We start from the raw sequence: 17,950 nt of genomic DNA on the forward strand, positions 1-17,950 counted from the left end.
TCACAAAGTGGCTGCTTTTCAACAAAACTTACATAGTCTCAACATCTGCAGATAGTTTTCCACTCAAACAGCTTTGAAACATCTTATTCCACACTGGCTGAAAGAAAAAAAGAAGATAAAGTCTTTGGGTTTGAAAAGTGTTTGGCTGCGCAGCATGACTTTGTACTGCATTTCAGATTTTTCATTACTGTCCTTGATCTTAGCTTGTGTGTGAACCACCACTAGATGCATGTCCACCATCAGTCACATTGCACATGTCTTTGGACAATGAAAACATCAACTTCTATATCCACAGCATCTCCCAGTTTTAATTTACAATGGTGAAGATCTCGTTTGAAAATGAAATGAAAATTGACGGGAGCTATTACTGTGCAGATCTTTTGCCTGATTCTTGCCTTTTGATCAGGCACATGTAGAAGTTTTTTGGATGTTCTACACACTTTCTGTCACAGGGCCAGATCTACCTCAGGGCTAAAATGAGCCGTGGGCCCCTGTTGACCTCCTGTTTCTTACAGTTTCCATGCATTGTGTATTAGAAAGTAGCAATGTGCTTGTGGTCTCTTGATTAGGCAAATATTTATTTCAGCGTACCATACTACTTAAGTTTATATTGTGTTTTAGTAATGAATATATTAATGACAATCACATGAGCTAACTTACTGCCACAAGGTGAACCTGGTGCCTGTTAATTGCCCACTATGCTTGGTAATCTGGCCTCGCACAGTAGATAGTATAAAATATAAACAACAGAACAACAAGAAAAGTATGAAAAACTATCTTTATTCTACATTTTTATGTAATTTACCTCAATGTACAGTCTGTAGGATAATGTCTGGAAACAAACAAACAAAACACTGTTTGGGAAAACATGAACTGATATGCATAAAAACAAAAAAGTTTAGTTTAGAAAATGAAAGGTGACATTTTCGGCACCTGTCGTTAATATGGATGCATTTTGGGCATCACAACAGTGGATACAAATCTTCTAAAGCACTGTAACCTGTTTGTCAGGCTTTAGTTAGTTCAAAGTCTGAGCGACAGGCTTCTGTGGTGCTGTATAAATGTTAACAAAAAAAAAAAAAAAGATATTTGGAAAAAATTATAAGAAAAGGAAATGTCTATTTACAGTTCTGTAAACCAAGACCATGTAAAAACACTAGCTTAGAAAAATAAAGAATAACCCCATGGTGTTGATTACAAGGAACATCTCTGTTAGGGTACTGAACATGCTATTCACATTTCCCTTCATTGTCAGTTTTCTTTTATACAGGTTTACAGTTTTTTTTTGTCCCTGTGTAAACTACAATGACGGATGTAAAAAAAGCTTTTCTTAAAATGATGCAATCCACATAGAAGTAAAACCAATGCTACCATTACCACCTTGGCATATCGGATATGCTTGTTATTTTCACATGCATATTCAAATTATGCAAAGAAAGACAGTCAGCTATTTCCTATTAGCAATGCAGCTACCCCCTGCAGCATATCCAGTTATTCTATGTTCAAGAAACAAAATCAAAATTGAGAATACAAACATTAAATTTGTAAAATAAAAAAAAGAATAAAAGAGTTGTAATATGTTTCTTTATATCCTACAAGGTTTTATCCAATGAATTAGCAGTTTAACACATTCTCCACATCAAGCCAAATCAAAAATTATGCAAAAAATAGACGGCATGTTCGTTCCCTTTTGTGGCCTAAATCAACAGGCCGATCCAACACTTACAGGACTGATACAACATGTCAAAACTAAATATAATATCAAAAGGTGAGGAAAGTTAACATACAGGATACACTTGATGTTAAAAAAGGAAAGAAAAAACAAGGTCAAGTCAACATGTTTGAAATTCAGGCAGCTCTCTTGGAGTTCAGCATACTAATACTGATGCATTTAGAAACACATGTTAAACGGACAAATGGACAGCCAGTGATAAGTGGGCTAAAGGCCCTGAAAACGTATTGTCTCCATCAGCTTCTCACTATGGACGATGGGGTCTCCCATAAACACTGTTTTTCCTGACAAAGGTTTTGTTATTTCATATGAGAGATATGAGTTTTTGTTTCTCTGTGCTCCTCTCACTAGATCAAAGTGGGCAAGGCTACGTTGGGAAAAGCTGACGTCACATACTTCCCTTTACCAATCAGGATTTAGCAACATTTGACTCAAAATCTGACTGTCGGTGGGGTTTTTTGGTCACTAGCCAATATGCCATCTAAATTTAGAACATATATAAAAACATATTTCCAGAAAGTAAGCAAAAGAAAATGCAAATTAACATGCGTTTCCATTTACTACCATTTTGGAAATATTCAGACTTGGTTAAAAAACTGGAGGTGCTAATTCTCCAGTCAAGTGGCATTAAACCACTGCAGAAGAGCGTGCTTAGTAAAAAGAGCCTTTCAAACCTCAAACTATGTGGAAACATGATGGAAATATTTGGCATTAGTATGTTAAGTTTCATGTATTAATTTGAAGAAGGCCGCACTACTTTGATATTTTGACTTTTGTTAGAAATTTCTGGCGTTTCCAACCAGATTGGGGGGTTTTTTTGCGCTAACTGAAAGTATGGAGGGAAACTTACTACTTAGTGTCAAATAAATCAAACCACACCCACACAGCAGATTTAAGTTAAAAGTCTTTATAAATAATTTCATAAAAAGATGCGTTTTTTTTGTCATAAATATTTAAATGTTATGAAGAAGATTTGAAGTCTAGTTTTCAGGGGCTTTAAGTTCAAAAGGCTTGTCTTTTGTTGACCTGTAAAGTTCAAAGCACATGCAAAGTGCTTACACTCAGAAATCTCCATCCAGCTCTGAACTAGCAACACAGTTCTAGCTGTGTGAAGATAAAGATCGACACTATAATGAAATAGTAACTTGACAGTGTTCAGAGGCCCAACAGAAGAATACAATGTACACACTCAACCCCACACTGTGTCGACACGTTTCCCCCAAACCAGGGAGAAAAATTAAACTGAAATGAACTTTATAATGTACGTTCTAAAAAAAAAAAAAAACAACATATTTCCTTAGTCAAATAATAGTCAAATACAGTCGTCAAGTTCCATCTTCGTTAATAAAAGTGGAAAAAATACTGCATGTTAAGCTGCTGGTGGCGTTAAACCATTCAACCTCAGAGCTATTTGCAGAAACACGACTGTAGTTCAGGGTTGCCATAGAATCTGTCTGCATAAAAACCAGTCATAGTCCTCATTGTTGCTTGGAAACAAAATATCAGAGCCACTTGTGTACCACAACATGTTCTCTCAACCAAACTTCAAACAACAAAATGCATCTGGTTATTGATTGGTTTAACGCCGGCTTGTGCTTCAGCGCTCCTGTGCTTCTCTTTAGTACAATGGATTCTTAGCTTACCATCACTCAGGACACTGCAGTCTGAGTGAGTCTCACACACAGAAACACACACCCTCACATACAAGTAAGAGAACAAGAGAACAGACAAAATGAAACTAAACAGATGAAAAACCGAATGTTGTTCCCATGTTGCATAAAAAAATCTGTTACAATACAGGATGTGCATCTTTTTTTTCGACATCGTAAACTGAAGAGGGTTTTTCGTGTGATTATAATGTGCATACTGTGTCAGCAACGCTAGTCTGTTAGGATTAAAACTACAGTTTACTGGCCATGTCTAATGGATTTACATGTGACTAAATCTATTTCATTCACCAGCAGGTCTTAAAATCAGCTTATAAAATATAACAAGTGTGTGATGTTCTGTCTGTCTGACTGGAAAACAATAAAGGAATCAATTAAAACCATAAAGTGTTTTTTTAAATAAGGAAGTTAGGAAAAGTTGTGTTTTAGAGGACCAAGCATGCAATCAGTCAGATGATCCGTCTCACTACCGGTCATTTTTTACTTTCCTCAGAAATCTTGTGTGTGTGTGTGTGAGAGAGTGAGAGAGCGTGTGTGTGCATACAGAATTGATACACACACACACACACACACACACAGATGATGATGATGAGATGTTTTTCCTCTCTGTCTCACTTCAAAAGAGGTGACTACCTGACTCTACTGGAAAACATAAGAAGGTAGGAACAGGAACGTGGCTTTCCTCTCCTTGCCTAGCTTTTTACTCCTCCTCCTCTTCTTCTTCTTCTTCCTCCTCCTCCTCTTCTTCCTCCTCCTCATCATCATCCTCATCGTGGCAGTGAGTGATCTCCTGGGGAGTCTGCGGGAACAGGTTTGGAGGTTTGATCTCGCTGAAGGAGCGGGTCAGCTGGTTGCGTTTGCACTCCAGGTCCTTGCAGTCGCTGCAGTGAGTGCGGTTGCGCGTGGCCAGTGGCGACTCTGTGTCGATGTCCACGTGGGTGTGTTCCACAGTCGACTCGTGTGGCATCTGGGGAGGAGGAAGGATAAACTGTGAGGAAAAATAGTTTGGCAACACAGCGCCAACTAACTGGAAGAGTCTGCTCTTTAATTAAAAGCTAACTTTGGTGTTTTTCCACCGGGACACTATTTTCATGTGTTTATGTGACTAAATAGGACAACATTTTTTCAAATTGGTTCAGTGTTGAGCGAGCGCGCTGCAGTCGGCAGCAGTGAGACAGGTCTGCAAAGTAATCCTTGCAGGCAATTGCACCCTGTCAAAATACGTCCACTAAAGCGCTTCTTTTTGCCACCGACAGGCTCAGATTGTTATTAGTGTCTGACAACATTGTGGAAAGGATCCATACATACATTATTTAAAAGAGTAGCCTTTTTGTTAACCAGAAACAGTCGCTATAGCGCTCTCTTCAAAGCCACAAGACTCAATTGATAAAAATAGTAATTTTACCTCCCAAGTCTACTGCTGCCTCGTTCGGTTAGTTTGCGTTATTGTCCGACTTTACTTAACTTACAGACCAAGGCAGTGGTAGACCAGCAATCATGGTGTTCTGCAAGGTAAAATTACTGTGTTTATCAATAGAGTCTGGTGGCTTTGATGACAGCAATACAGTGATTTTTTCTGGTTAAACAAAACGGAGCTTACGCTTTAAAAAAAAAAAAAGAAAAAAAAAAAGAGTCTATCTGTGTAGGATCCTTACCATAATGTTCTCAGACACTTAATAACAATCTGAGCCTATCAGCAGCATAAAACAAACAATTTAGTGGACATACTTTGAAGGGGGGCAATAGCCCTCAGGGATTGCGTCGCAGCCCTGTCTTGCTGACTGCAGCAAGCTTACTGTTGTCCCCATTAGTCAAATAGACAGAAAAACATTGTAGCACAAGGTCCATGGTTTTAAAATATAAAAGTTACCGTTTAAACGGCAGGTTTTCGGTACAGGGCTTTTGTCAGGATATTTTAAGGAACAGGTACCAGATAAAGACTTCATTTGCCACACCCTCAGATTCTTTTCATTTTCAAACTTGACCTTTCTATTTGTTAAAAGACCAATGACCTGAGAGAAATGTCTACAGGTCTAAACGTCTTGTAAAGTTTTAGAATGAGTTGCGAGGAGACAAGACTTTCATATCAGTAAAATAAATGGTTTACGGTTTACACTCACCAGTACGTGTGCAGCTCTGAAGAGGTAGCTGAAAGGATAGTACAACAGGTTGATGAATGAGGCTGCGTACAAGTCGGCGTAGCGCATCACTTGAGAGGCGAACAAGGTCTGTCTGGAGCCACTGCGGAAAAGGCTGCCCATCATGCCATAGCACATGTCCATGTCGTGTGTCACTTTCTAAAAAAAAAAAAATATTTCCATAAGGAGAAGAGAAGACACTGTGAGCTTGCAAAATCGTGCCCAAAAAACAAGATATATTTATCCACTTCTAAAAGGATTTACTATCCTGAAGTATAGTATCTTTATCAGGAGCGTTGGTTTGGTTGTTCATTGATGCAACTGAATCAGATATTACCCACCAGGCACTGAGAGAACAATGAGGAGGTGGATTATTGTTAATGATTAGACTATAGCCAACACATACACTGCATCAAACAAACTGTAAATAGGGGCAATTATAACAAGGCCGTCTTTGGCAGCCAGTGATGAAAGCATGTGGGCAGGTCTCTTGTTGACAAAGTACTGGAGGTGATTATGGCCGTACCTTGACTCTTCTCTGTAGAGTGCTGATGTCTGGCCTCTCATTACTGCTGCTGTCCAGATGTCTGAGGAAGAACAGGGAGAAACACGATGAGAGAGGGGGGTCGGTCTGCTGAAAAGTGATGTAACAGCAGGCTGTACTAGGCTATAAATAACACAAGTGAACACGGTTATCAGCGTGGCCTGCGACAGCCGACCCTTCAGACTTTACCCTATTGACCCCGTAGTTCTCTCTCAAACACACGCTCACATGCATGCAAAGAGCAAAGAGAGAGCAAAGAGCAGCAGTACCATGGTGCAAGAGGAGGGAGGTGGGATATGATGAAGGAGGGGACAAACGACGCTAAAAAGGTGATAACTCACTTGTAAAGTTCTGCGAGGAAAATGTCCAGGCCCTGCAGTTCCTCGAATAACGCTGGAAAACACAAAAAGAGGGTGAATCTCAGTCTCCTCGCAACATTGTTAAAAGATTTATAGTGCATACGCAGTGTTAGCCAGCATTAGTTAGCGCTAGTATAATGTTCATAGTTCTGTGTTAGAGAGAATGTGACTCTCTGGAGTCAGTGTTTGAACTTTGTTACTCTTCATTACATTTAGCTTATGTCCTACTCATGTGTTTATCTAAAACTTGCAGGTCACACATCGCAGCTGCTGTTCTAGGTCAGGTCCCTGTTGAGACTGTTCTCTACCGTTTGTCTACAGACTCACAGCTCTTGTCGGTCCACACGTGGAGCTCCTGGGCCAGCTCAGGTATAACTAGGAAGGTCCTCCAGCCTTGACGTTTCTTGGACTTGAGGATGTCTCCAAAGATATGGTCCCCAATGTAAACGATGTCCTTCCCCTTGGCCCCCAGCAGGTCACACACAATGTCCGAGGAACCTAATGGAGAATGACGTGACATTAAAATCTCTGAACAACCACAACTACAGACAACTAAACACAAGGTGAAAAAAGGAACAACTGAAGAAAAATAGAGCCTTACCTCCAGAGTAGACTATACCATGCTGCAGAGGTCCCGTGTAGGTTCCTATTTTTAAACGCCCGGTTTTCTGAAATGAGGAAAACATACCAGAAGTCATTAAGTCAGAACATATATACTGTCTGTAAACGGCTACATTTTCTCCACTTGTTCGGCCGGTTATGCTGTACACAATTACTTTTTACCCATACTCTTTTCATTGTCCTGGCAAACACAAACAAACCAAAATGAGTCATGCATGTTTTTGAGCCAAGAGAGTTTTGCCATTTTAGCTGTGTGTTCTGAGTCTGCTCACCGTGTCGACTTGTCTGAGCACCGTACCCTCTCCGAAGAACAGGGGCTTCCTGGCATCCACCAGGATCAGATCAAAGTAGGACTGCCAGGGCCGGTGAGAGGTACCAGGCTGTGGTGGATACAAACACACGCATAGACATAGGAACATAGGCTAAAGCATTTTTTTCACCTTTACCTGCATACTGCTCACATTTCAAAGAGAGATTAAAGAGAAGGAAAAGAAAAGGCTATATTTTACCTTTGGGCCATGGGGGAAGTCAAACAGGTAGTTCATGATTTTCTGTGAGAAGAGAACACACAGACTGGCAGTCAAATCAAACGCATCGGAATTAATACAGCTGGTTAGTGCTGCAGATCGGAAGAAATTCAAAGAAATCATTGGCTGCAATTTTTTTAAATGCCCTTATTACTGTGTTCCTCCAAGAACTGAAGCTTCGACCATGACGGTATGCCTTCACTCACATCAGTGTATTTGTAGTCACTGTTGGTGGCCAAGAAAACCTTGGCGACTTCATTCATTCGGCTGAGAAGAAGAGGCAGCTTTCCCTGGTGGGAACAGAGAAGAAGAAAGAAAAGGGAGAAGACTGAATCTCTAAGCATCTTTATAAACCAGCCTCTTCACACAGTAAAACAAAAAATGTGGGACACTGTGTGTGTGTGTGTGTGTGTGTGTGTGTGTGTGTGTGTGTGTGTGTGTGTGTGTGTGTGTGTGTGTGTGTGTATTCACAGTACACTTGAAGCATCCTTGATGAATACAAATTACTTACATCTTTCACTACATACTTCTCCAAGTTCTCAACGGTCTTCTCCTTCAGAGTACCCTGCACATGTGAGACACGGGAGTCAGACTAAACACTGAAAGTCTAGATTTAAATGAATTACACAGTCGGCACAAATATCACCTTCTTAAGTTCATCAATACCAGTCATTTAATTCAGTAACAGTTCAGTGACAACCCACGCAGCAACACGTGAGGGCTTGTAGTGTTCAGCTGTGGGTTGAACAGGATGTGTAAGTGGAGAGCGCAGCAGTAATATCGAAGCAAGATTATTGGTGAGCTAAAAATAAATAAATAAAAACCACGACAACTTGCAAAAAAATGCCAACACAATGGAGATCTGAAGGTGAAGGTACCAAAATAATTGCAATATAACAGAAAATGTATTTACATGAATGCATTTGCATCTCCAGTACATGTAGAATAAAATATCCTGCATTGCAACAAAGGTCCCTGTACAGAATCAAACGACTCACCTATGGTACACTGTATGAATCCCGATCACCAGGACATCCTGATACCCCTGCTCTTTGATTCTATGGGCCTGACAACAACAACTTACTGTGTGTCCACCACAGATGTTTTAGATGGCTATATTTTTTTGTAATGCTGTGTAGAGTATCTTGGATAGCCCCAGAAGGTGACTATTTATGATTCAAATGACTCCCTGGCATTTGATCTATTGCCACCATCCAGTTTGCTTTCCCCTTGACAAGTTGTCTCAATAATGGCTGAACTTCTCCCAAATATAATGTCGTGATGCATGGACCCGATAGATAAATCATAGCGTGCTTTCACACCTGACCTGTTGGGGCTTGGATTAATCTAATTCTGGTGCATTTCCCCATTAAGTTAAATTAGTTCATGCTCATGTGAAGGTTTTTAATTAAACTCTGGCGCAGACTGAACAACTAGAACTCCAGACAGGAGCATTACACACTGTGGTTACTCTAAGTAGCACACAGACATGAATGTGAAGCACACAGGGGCAGTTTAATAACTGAAAGGTTAAAATCACCGCCATAGAAAGTTCTCTTACTTTGAAGTGTACCCAGTCGACAGCATCACGGATGTCCTGGAACATGCTTTTATAGGACATGAAGAGGTCGCCATTTTTGAAGCCAGTTTCACAGCTGGGGGAGAGGAGCAGAGACAAACACATACACAGCCGTCGGACAGGCCACATCTTTACAGAAGGTTTTCAAAAACATGACATTTGTTTTTTTGTTTGCTTTTAAATGGGATAGCCTTCCCTTGTTGGAGGGGTCCCCAGCCAAACAGGAAAGCATTCTCCCCCTAAAAGACCAACAACCAGGTTTCAGAGGACAAAGGACATGCAACCATTCCAGATTACATTCTCAACAAATTTACAGGCCATTGTATCTCCTTACAGCAACATTTAAAAGAGTATCTTATTGTTATATCATTTCATTCTCTATAAATAGTTAGTGAGAACATTTCTCATTCCTATCTCATTCTGATACGAATGCATGCTTTTCTACAATTAGTAGAATAGATTAATAAATCACTGTTGAAGAAAAAAAGAAGGGTTCTTTCACTGAACTGCCATTTGATTTCCATTTTTAAACAATTAGCTTAGATTAGCAGTCGAGACACCTGGACCCTCCCATGCTGTAGGGCTTGCTCTTGACCCAGTTTGGCTTGCAACTGTCTTTGTGTCACAATGCGGTGCCCAGGAACTTGATGCATAGCAGGTAGTGTAACTAACAGCTCCTTACCTTGTGTATCTGTCACAGTTGGAGAAGAAATCCACTAGGCAAGCAAAGAGGTAGGTCTCTGTGAAGAAAAGAGAGGAACAGGGAGAAGTCGTCAGCAATGAAGCAGCTTGATCAAACGCAGGGAAAGGTTTCAGCTCAAACCTCCCATAAAGTTATATTCAGCGTTCAGAGATCTTGCTCGCTCATTTAATTTCCCCTCTTCAACAGTCCCACGGTATTCTCCTCAGTGTTCAGAGACCTTACCTGGCAGGTTGAAGAGTGTGTTAAGGATATAAAAACGCTCTGTATCATCTCTCTGGATAAACTTGTTTGGGTACCGTTCACGGATCTCAGGGCTGGGAAAAGAGAAAACACAAGATTAAATGTTCATATTTCTTCTTTCTTGTGCTCACACATATATAGAAAATGTCAGAAAAAAAAAATTAATTTGACATACAGTATAATTTCCAAGCATTTTCAAAGATCCATGCACCGAAAGGGGGTGAACGCTGGAAACACTCACCCTCGGAGGAAATTGAATCCATGGACACAGACCAGGATATTACCATAGGCGTCAACCTTTAACAGGTTTCCATACATGGTATCAAACACGAGGCCCCTGAAAGTAGGAGGAAATAAATGATGATACAAGTCTACAATACAGATACTTTACCAATGTATCTCTTGATCACAACATCTGGCATCTGCTATATTTCTAGAGCTGGCCCGATGTCATTTTTTGAGCTTCAATGCTTCGATAGTAATTAAGAGCGAATAATCAAAGCTTGGGGGAGAGATAACGGCGGCATGGGTGCGCAAGTCTGTGTGCATATTTAAGATTTTTCTTTTTACCACTGCCTTTAACTAGTAGACTTCACTGCACTGTAACTGTTTACTGTCCTGTTTTCTTTTTCTTTGTTTTTAGCTTTTTACCATTGCTTTTAATTAAATATTTACACGGTGAGAAATGAGTAGGTAATTGAGTGAAAAGATAATGAGAGTGAGATTTAACAGAGTGAAGGAAGTGGTCTCATGCCTAAGTGATTTACAGGAACCTCTGTCCACCTGTAAACGCAAATGGGACCAGAGTATAACGGGATCAAAGTGGCCTGCGGACAGACATGTCCTGGTTTCTCTGTAGTGTCCGAGGGTTTTTGGAATTTCAGTGGACCCAAAGATTGCTATGGACCCGAGTACAGACTAGCTAGAGAGAGTAGATTAAGTTTACTTCTTCTTTATTCTCTTTTCAAAATAATTGTAACTCAATTATTTGCTCAACCCCTCAGCCTGTTTTTATTTTCCATTTAACTCTTTTAACCCTGATTGTACACTGCACTGTAACTTTTATTATATTTTAATGTGTATTTTCTTCAATTTCCCTATGTTGCTTTTAAACTTTTTTATATTTCCCTGTTGCTTTTATGTAAAGCACTTTGAATTACCTTGTTGTTGAAATGTGCTACAAATAAACTTGCCTTGCCTTGCATGTGTTACAGAGAGAGAAAGAGAGAGAGTGCTCCGTTTATTTATTCTCATAGCTAGGCTAACTGAGTGATTATTACCAAATCTTTGTTTTAAAGTTTGTTATGGTGACCCATGACCCAAGTGCATGACTAAGAAAGGGAGAAATATTTATTGCAGGTTAAAAGGATCGGATATTGAGCAGCGGAAGAGCGAGGCAGAGTGAAAATAGATGCGTGCCGAACCCGGAACCCTGCTGTACAGAGCTGGGGGTCCAGAGTGAGAGAGTCCAATCAGAGCAGGTCCAGAGCAGGTCCAGAGCAGAATCTGGGAATAGTTTGGTTCAGATGGTGTCAAGCGTGTGTGGCGGCAACCAGGTGAGGAGTACAAAGACAAGTGTGCCTCGCCTACAGTCAAGGATGATGTTAGGAGTGTCATGGTCTGGGGCTGCATGATTGCTGCCGGCACTGGGGAGCTACAGTTCCGTGAATGCCAACATGTACTGTGACATACTGATGCAGAGCATGATCCCCTCCCTTCGGAGACTGGGCCGCAGGGCAGTATTCCAACATGTTAACGAACCTAAATATACCTCCAAGACGACCACTGCCTTGCAAAAGAAGCTGAGGGTAAAGGTGATGGACTGGCCAAGTATGTCTCCAGACATAAACCCTACTGAGCATCTGTGAGGCATCCTCAAACGAAAGGGGGAGGAGCGCAAGGTCTCTAACATCCACCAGCTCCGTGATGTCGTCATGGAGGAGTGGAAGAGGACTCCAGTGGCAACCTGTGAAGCTCTGGTGAACTCCATGCCCATGAGGGTTAAGACAGTGATGGAAAATAATGGTGGCCACAAACTTTTGACACTTTGGACCCAATTAGGACATTTTCACTTAAAGTCTAACCGGCGGTTTAGACATTAATGGATGTGTGATGTGTTATTTTGAGGGGACAGCAAATTTACACAGTTATTAGGGGGAAAACAATTGCAATTTTTCTGCCAGATATTGCAATTATGATTCGATTTGCAATTATTTTGGAAGAAGAAAAAGTTCAGATATATTTCAAAATTCCCTGCCAATCTATTTTTGATGGAAGCTGCGTCAAGCAGAACAGAGCAGATGAACCGGACAGGAAGTCAGACGGCATAGAGAATCTGGTCGATTTTCAAAATAAAAGACACCTGTGCTGACTCCCGATTGTATATCAACAATTAACAGTAACATTAAAATAGACAAAAAACAAACTATTTAACAACGTAGCCTACTAATCATGATAGAAGCACAACCATCAAGGACAGCTGAACAAATTAACAAAATCTGAACAAGTCAGCAAATTCAGGCAGAAAAAACGCTCTTATTCTGAAATATTCCATGTGCAATATGTAGCCTGCGGAGACCAGCACAAAACCAGTTCACAGAGAGCTGTTATCCATAGTTGAAGCACACAAAATGACAAATTAACAGCACGTCAACAACGTAGGGCAGGCTAAACACTCCGCTGCTGAAACACTTCAATGTGAGTTGACAAAGGACAAAGTCATGGCACAGCCGCTCCCTGTGTCTGTTCGTCTGACGCCAATATCCCACGTTTTCCTCTGGTTTCGTTTGTTGTTGTAAAATGTACACACTGTGTGCCCATTCTGATTGGTGAGTAGGACTCTAACAGGAGGCGTATGGTGCTTGTGATTGGTTAGAAATTCTGTCACACAAGGATGACAACGGAGTGAATCTGTAACTGCACGACTGTTTAAAACGGGTCAGATGCGCTGTATAATTAACCTACATTTTAATCGCAGTCTTCACAATTAGCTAATCGCGTTCATTCAAATAGCAATTTTGATTTGAAAACGATTTCGTTCAGCCCTAACTGTTATACAAGTTGAACACTCACTACTTTACATTGTAGCAAAGTGTCATTTCTTCAGTTTTGTCACATGAAAAGATATAATCAAATATTTACATATATGTGAGGGGTGTACTCACTTTTGTGAGATACTGTATTTCCACTGAGTTTAGGTTGAAGGGCTACAATTATAAGAGGTAATAGAAGCAGCAGTTTGCCATTGACCTGATGGCCATCGTCATCATCATGATATCTGCGTGGTGGGGTGCGACTGGTCTGACCTGGTGGGAAAGGACGGGTCATAGACGAAGCTGAGCAGCTCCTGGGGGTAGCCGATGGAAACCAGCCGCTCCACTGTGAGTTCAAAACCTAGTGACTCGTACTCCGGTGACTTGTACACTAGAAATTAAACACACACGTACAGACAGGTTACCACATTTCCCCCCAACAAAAGAGCACAATATACAGTTTGTACAGTTTGGTGTCCAATCTCCTGTTGAAGCCACAGATTTTGGTGTCGACATTTTGTGCAATGTTGACGATTGTGCAATGCTATGTCTTCAGTTGCTTTAATCACTGTTACAGCTTGATAAGCTTGGTATGTTAGTGTTTGTTCATTATCTAGCTTCTACACAGCATGAGTGGATGGTTCAACAAATCAAGAGAGAGCAAGAGAGAGAGAGATAAAACAATACAGAAATAATAAAACAAATCAAATAATGGCAACATATGTCCAGATTTGGTCCAGACAGTTAAAACTTGAAAAAGGTTGCCAGGAGAGCTCGTAGAACATGTAATCAAGGAAACCATGTGAGGAAAGAAGAACTAAGGAAACATTCTTGGAGAGAAATGAGACGTCCCTTTGTAATAAACGTCACATAAAATAAGTCCGTTTCTGATGACAGTGGCAGCTGATCACAGCTGGATCAGTGGTCAGTCGGCTTTAACAGCAGACTTTTTATGGAGTTTGTGCACTCCAATACTAATAAAGGCTCACAGTTATAACTGCCGGAGGAGCAGTGTTTTCTCTCTGTACATGTTTAACAAACACCTTCAACACCTGCACATAAATAACAACCTGCGTTCTGGATTTATACTGTGTACTGTCCTGCTCAGAGGCACAGGAATCATTTCTACTGGGAGAAACTCCGGTATGAAACTCCAGTGATGTTGTGATGTATCAGATCAGCTGCAGCGTCCAATCAATGATTGATATCCAGTACAGGGTCGCTCATGACTCCTCAGAGATCCCTCCTCGCTCCTCAGAGCAGAAGGACTTTCGGTTCAAGGGAGGGTCGAAGAGCGAGGAAATATTAAATAAGACCTTTGGGACGTCACTGTCTGGGGAGCTCACTCATGTTACGCAATATATACATGTGACTTTTTTAAGGCTACCTCATCCACTGAGGGCCTGTGATGTTGTCTCAGTATTTTGATAACAGGATGTTCTCACTCTACAGTAGTACCCCCCACCCCACGGTATTAATAAGGGCCTTGATGTTCTGCACGTAAATCCACAAGGAAACAGGATCAGGCGTGAAAATGAAAAGTCACTCAACTTTCAGCAGCAACTCTAATGAGCCCTGCCAGAACAACGCGCTCCCACCCTGTCACCGCCAGAGCCAGATATTTACCCCGGGGCCAAACCAAAACCGAGGCCAGGGGTGGGCCCTGAAAATAAAAACACTGATTGATGCTAGGCTAAGAAAAGGCTGGCATAGGATTAAAATGCTATCTGACACTGGGAAAAGAGTAAGTCAGATGTTATTAATACAAAACGGAGAATGCGCTTGTGTTGTTGCATGCTTTCTACACTCCCAGTGGGGAGGTGGAGGGCCACTGGAGGGGAAGAAATATTGGCTGATGATGCTTAGAAAGAGGACAAATGTGGGGGAACAGCACTGCAGGATACACAGGAAAACATCTGTGTCCTACTCTGCAAAATGTGTGCACTTGTGTCTAATGCTGGGTTACAGGAGCATAATGAGTATGCACTGAGTTACAGGAAAATCTTCAGTAAAGCTTGGTCCGTTTGTTGACACTCCTACTCTGTAAGCCTGTTTCTGCATTATAATCACGTAACCTCTTGCAGTTCACCCCCACCCCCGCCCCCCGCTGTGTCTCCCAGCAAACTGAGGGTTTGGGCCCTCTGCCCAGAGCAGTAGCGTACACCAACTAAACTGCCTTTCCTCCGCCTCCTCGCTCATTTTTCACCCTCTGTCACCTTTAGTATCATCACTCTCTTTCTTTAGCTCACTGGGCAGCTCTTTTCACATGTTGACCTTGGGACACTGGTGTATTACACTCTCACAACTTACTCTAGGATATATAAAATCCCGTCTCAATATAAAAGTGAGTAAGGCTAATCATTTAGGATCAGGAGGGTTTTTTGCTACACAATTATTACACAACATTTTTTTTAAATACCTATAAAAAAAATATATAATAATAAATATTGATAAATATGACTAAATGTGCAACCCACAAAATAAAGTTTGGGAAAAAAAACTTTGTTACAGTGTTGCTTAAGAACTTAATAAAAACTAAATAAAAATGTATTCTTAACATGACTTTAGAACCCCTGCTATCTCGGTTTCAAACATTTAATACTCTTCTATTACATTATTGATTAAGGAGTTTAAAAACTTGCAAATACGCTTTATCAGGAGTCTGTGGGTATGGTTTGATCAGATTTTATCGACATTACTTACAAAGGACTGGTTCAGATAAGTGATAAACACAAATACAGGAAATCAAATGTGACAACGAAAACTTTGACAGGCTTGGAAAAACACTGCAGAATCCAACACTGACCACAATCTTTGTCTTTAGCTGTTTTTGGTTGTTGTTTTGACGTTTTAATGACACTAAAACCATTTACTTCCGAAAACCTTGAACAACTCCACACGGACACATGAAACCCATGACCTACATTGTATCCTTTTCAAAAGTAATTCTAGACGTCCCCACTATTTCACATGTTCGAAGGCATGAGCAGTAGTTCCATGCTGTAAACCCCTTCTCACATTTCTAACACTGTCACTATGCATGTGTATGTACACACACACACACACACACACACACACTCCTTAGAGCTGAGGCGAGGAGCAGCCCTTAGGTTCAGGGTTCTGTTACTTTGTATTTCTGATGAGATTGTTGACAGTTAATTATACATGAGCTGCTCCTATTGCTGATGTGTGGGGTAGCTCGCCAGAGTTTCCTTCAACAAACTCCGACTTTCTCTCTGACTCCTCCCCACCTGCTAGGCCTGAAGGAGCTATCTGACACACCATTTTATTTCCTCTTCCATCCATTTTATTCAGATTGTCCGAGATTGGGTCAGGCGGCAGAAGGCTAAGCAAAGTATTCCAGATGTCCCTTTCCCCAGCAACATTTTCCAGCTCTTCCTAGGGGACCCCGAGGCGTTCCCAGGCCAGATGACAAATATAATCCCTGATCCAGCCAATTCTGGATCCAGCCCAGCCTCCTCCTAGTTGGACATGCCTGGGAAAACATCACCTTTTGACGAGAAGGAACAGCGGCCCTACTCCGAACTCCTGCTAACTAAAAGGCTGAGCCCAGTCACCCTACAGAAAAAGGTATTTTCACTTGCTTGTATCGGCAATCTCGTTCTTTCGGTCATCACTCACAGTTTATGACCATAGGTCATGGTTGGAATGTTGATCAATTGGTAAATCAAAAAGCTTTGCCTTCTGGCTCAGCTCCCTCTTCACAACAACAGTCCGGTACAACACGTGCATTACTACTGAGGCCACACCAATCCTCCTGTCAATCTCATGCTCCATTTTACCATAAATTCAGTGATACTTAAACTCCTTTCCCTTGGGGCAGAAACTCAATCCACTGGGACTTGAAGATGCTGACTCTTATCCCAGCCACTTCACACTCAGCTGCAAACCGCCCAAGTGCGTGCTGAAGGTTCCACTCCAAGACCTAAGATACTCTGGTACTAAAGTACACTAATGACTCACCCTATGCTTGAATATGGTGTTTGTTATGGTTAATCCATGACTAGCACAGAAGTCCAATAACAAAACACCACTTCCATTTAGATTAAGCAGGCCGTTCTTCCCAATCACCCCCCACCAGGTTTCTCCATTGTTGCCTATGTACGCTTTGAAGTCTCCAAGTAGAACTAGAGTCCATATCTGGAATCCTTTCCAGGATGCAACCCAGAGACTCCAAGAAGGCATATCATGTTGGAGATTATGTGAATATTTCTGAGTGAGGATGACTGTGGTGCAGCTGAAACAACTTTAAGATTGTAAAACTTGATAAAATGCATTTCAAAAGTGAGTTTTTTGAATATAGGCTGAATTTAGTCTTAACATGTTTTGAAAGCATTTGAGTGACTATGTTGAAATATTTACACACGTAAAATAGACATCTAAAATGTACAGTCAGTTTGAAACTAGACACCTTTTCAACTGCAAATTCATTATTAGTGGGTCAGAATGTGACTTTTCAATCATAAAATAAATAAGTAAACTATGTCTTCGCTGTTTGATCCATATTTTCATCTTCACTTGCAGCCACCTGCATTTTGTCCCCACCAGGTTACGGCATCCATTAGGAAATTACTGACTACTTTCTCCACTTCCGTTTTTTAAATGTCATGGTCCACATGGCATACATTCATATTTCTAGCACCACTGGATTTACATGGAGGCTAATGGAGGTTCTGCGCTTTATTTACCCATTCCTCATGCTCGTGCTTAACCTGGCTTAACTCAGAGTGAACATACTCGAGATGATTGAACTAACTCAGATCATCTGTTCTGGAACTAGTACCGAA

The 17,950-nt window shown here is 41.1% G+C and overlaps 1 protein-coding gene across 2 annotated transcripts in view; it reads right to left on the reverse strand.

Moving 5' to 3' along the window:
* Positions 1-763: 763 nt before the first annotated feature.
* The window catches only part of nt5c2b (5'-nucleotidase, cytosolic IIb), a 33,063-nt gene continuing 15,876 nt past the window's right edge, over positions 764-17,950 (reverse strand). Inside the window, exons 4-18 of one of the 2 annotated variants that reach the window (XM_038714198.1) lie at positions 13,416-13,533; positions 10,352-10,447; positions 10,093-10,184; positions 9,850-9,907; positions 9,150-9,243; positions 8,100-8,153; positions 7,795-7,878; positions 7,571-7,612; positions 7,334-7,441; positions 7,042-7,108; positions 6,768-6,938; positions 6,423-6,474; positions 6,064-6,124; positions 5,520-5,696; positions 764-4,366 (exon numbers count right to left, since the gene is read on the reverse strand). In XM_038714198.1, coding sequence (XP_038570126.1) covers positions 4,100-4,366; positions 5,520-5,696; positions 6,064-6,124; positions 6,423-6,474; positions 6,768-6,938; positions 7,042-7,108; positions 7,334-7,441; positions 7,571-7,612; positions 7,795-7,878; positions 8,100-8,153; positions 9,150-9,243; positions 9,850-9,907; positions 10,093-10,184; positions 10,352-10,447; positions 13,416-13,533 — 1,541 coding nt within the window. In that variant the 3' untranslated portion in view covers positions 764-4,099. Of the gene's footprint in view, positions 4,367-5,519; positions 5,697-6,063; positions 6,125-6,422; positions 6,475-6,767; positions 6,939-7,041; positions 7,109-7,333; positions 7,442-7,570; positions 7,613-7,794; positions 7,879-8,099; positions 8,154-9,149; positions 9,407-9,849; positions 9,908-10,092; positions 10,185-10,351; positions 10,448-13,415; positions 13,534-17,950 lie in introns of those variants that run through there. The other variant, XM_038714199.1, reaches the window with a different exon arrangement.

The sequence above is a fragment of the Micropterus salmoides genome, unplaced genomic scaffold (assembly GCF_014851395.1).
Source record: "Micropterus salmoides isolate LMB-PRFRI ecotype aquatic unplaced genomic scaffold, ASM1485139v1 Ms_hic_scaffold_12, whole genome shotgun sequence".
NCBI classification, from domain to species: Eukaryota; Metazoa; Chordata; class Actinopteri; order Centrarchiformes; family Centrarchidae; genus Micropterus; species Micropterus salmoides.